Source organism: Penaeus vannamei, chromosome 28 (assembly GCF_042767895.1).
Source record: "Penaeus vannamei isolate JL-2024 chromosome 28, ASM4276789v1, whole genome shotgun sequence".
NCBI lineage: Eukaryota > Metazoa > Arthropoda > Malacostraca > Decapoda > Penaeidae > Penaeus > Penaeus vannamei.
Genome location: NC_091576.1, coordinates 30929101 through 30931600, shown reverse-complemented (window position 1 = coordinate 30931600; position 2500 = coordinate 30929101). Strand labels below are relative to the sequence as shown.

The window sequence follows — 2500 nt, the reverse complement described above, 5'->3', positions numbered from 1 at the left end:
CCCCCTTTTATCTATTCATCTATCTACCTCCCCATCCACCCACCCACACCCCCAACCCCCACCAGGGCCCCCCCCCCGCCCCACCCATCCCACCCCTCAAGGCACCTCAGCCACCTAGTCCCGCCCACCCACCTTGGCCGCCGCGTAGGTGACGTCCACCGTGCCGTCCACCCTGAGCGTGACGTCGGTCCCAGGGGCGCGGATCAGCACCGACTCCAGCCTGACTTCGCCGGCCTCGCTCTCGTACACGCCCACCACCTCGAAGTCGCCGTCGATGAAGTCCTTGGTGAGCAGGTAGGAGCAGGGGCCCAGGAACTCGTAGTGGTGCAGGTCGAAGGTCGTGACGTGTTGACCTGGGAGGGGGAGGGGGGCAAGGAAGGTATTGGGGAGGGGGAGGGGGAAAGGGAGGGAAGAGGGAGGGTATTATAGCCGTTCAGATCGAGTCTTCTTGTGAAATTCGTAGAGGAAAATCCATTTTATCCACCTATCCAGAATCCAAACCACATGTTATGGCAGGAATTCAACAATACATAACCTTCCTATCCAAGTAAAAATAACAAGGCCTTAGACTGACAAAATACGACGACACCAAGAGGCCGAGAAACCAAACAGCAGCGCAGGCCCTCGGAAGGAACCGCGCTCCAGGGTTCGGCACCCTAGGGGAACGGCGCCCTGGAAACGAGGCTTACCCATGACCGTGGCGGTGGCCGTGAAGAACCGGGGCGCCGTTCTGAGGGGCACGAGGACTCCGGGCGGGGGCAGCGGACGCCAGACGGAATCTAGCTCCAGCATCCCCAGTTCCAAGAGCCGTTCAGCCTTGGCAGCGGGGGTTTCCTGCCGGCGCCAGAGGGAATTAGATTGCAGGGAATGACATTAGATTGCAGCAAATAACGTCCGATTTCGTTAAAGAAGATTAAAGAGTCCACTATATAACATAAGACCAGTTACTAAGATCAGACTGCATTCAGTACCATTAATTAACACCAGAATTCGATAAATATTAGACTTTACCAAATAACACTAAATTTTGATAATCAAGATAAGATACCATTGGACTTTTCGTTAAATAACATTAAAAACAAGATATTTTTTCACCAATATTACATGACATTAAACGTCATTAACTAACGTTAAATAACAAAGTAAAATTGTCCTCCTTCTCCCTCTCCCTCCTTCTTCCTCCTCCTCCCACCTCACCTTCATGAAGAGCCTGGAGAGGGCGGACCAATCAGGCGAATCCAAGAAACTCCTCCAAGGGACAGGAAGGAACTGGCTGTAGCGTATCCTGCCGTATTCGTAAGGCTGGTAGATGAGGATCCTGTAGGAGAGAGAGAGATAGAAAGAGGGATGAGATGATATGAGAGAGATGAGAGAGAGAGGGGGAGGGAGGGAGAGGGAGAGGGAGAGGGAGAGGGAGAGGGAGAGGGAGAGGGAGAGGGAGGGAGGGAGAGGGAGGGAGGGAGAGGGAGACGGAGAGGATGAGGGAGACGGAGAGGATGAGGGAGAGGGAGAGAGAGGGAGAGAGAGGGAGAGAGAGGGAGAGAGAGAGAGAGAGAGAGAGAGAGAGAGAGAGAGAGAGAGAGAGAGAGAGAGAGAGAGAGAGAGAGAGAGAGAGAGAGAGAGAGAGAGAGAGAGAGAGAGAGACAGACAGACAGACAGATGAGAGAGATGAGAGTAATAACAGTAAAAATCATAATGATAATAACAATAACTATAATAATATTAATAATAATAACAGCAATAATAATGGGGATGCACGAAAGACTAGTTGGAGAAATAGAAATTAAAGAACAAAGACATAAAAAAAAGAACAAAGACGCACCGAAGAAAAAAAAAACGAAAGGAGGAGAGCGAAAGCGAGAGAGAGAGAGAGAGAGAAAAAAAAAAGATCTTACTCGTTCAGGAAGTAATTCTTGCGTTCCAGATATTCCCGGACTTTGAAACCGAAGAGATAGAGAGTTGTCTGCACGCCCTCGAGTTCCATTTCGAGGCCTGCGCGCCCTTTTCGCCATGTTGTGTCCACCTGCAGGGAGAAAATGGCGGTTAAATTTGGCGGTTAAAGTCGGTAGTCAAACGAATTTCAAAACGTGATTGGAATTGCCGGTCAAAACGTTAAAACTCTTTTTTTCATTTCTATATTTTACTTATAAAGGCTTCATTATAACATTGGTAATATTAATATTACCGCTAGTAATACTACTAATAACATTAGCCATAGAAATAGTAGCAATCAAATAAATATAAAACCAAAAGAGATGAACGCGTGAATCAACATGGCGCTTGACGAGACATCACTTCCTTACATTTTCGTAAAGGATCTCAGCGGCCTCGTGCAGAGATCGAAGGAAGCTTGTCCTGAGAAGAGAGCTCTGGCTTAGAGCTTCGAGTCCTTCCTTGGAAAAGCGGAGAACCTCGTCCACAAGAGTAACAGCTGCCGTGCGCAAGTCGTCTGTCCTTTTTTGAATCTGTAGGGCGATTGGCTTTTGTTTCAACGTTTTGT

At 48.8% G+C, this 2500-nt stretch overlaps 1 protein-coding gene across 2 annotated transcripts in view; it reads right to left on the bottom strand.

Annotated features, from left to right (window-relative positions):
- Positions 1 to 2500, bottom strand: part of LOC113807877 (uncharacterized) — a 58841-nt gene that overhangs the window by 6981 nt on the left and 49360 nt on the right. For both annotated transcript variants that reach the window (XM_070142008.1, XM_070142009.1), the window contains 5 exons: positions 2304 to 2465; positions 1896 to 2023; positions 1198 to 1318; positions 690 to 834; positions 133 to 353 (listed from right to left, as the gene is read on the bottom strand). In XM_070142008.1, coding sequence (XP_069998109.1) covers positions 133 to 353; positions 690 to 834; positions 1198 to 1318; positions 1896 to 2023; positions 2304 to 2465 — 777 coding nt within the window. The remainder of the gene's footprint in view (positions 1 to 132; positions 354 to 689; positions 835 to 1197; positions 1319 to 1895; positions 2024 to 2303; positions 2466 to 2500) is intronic.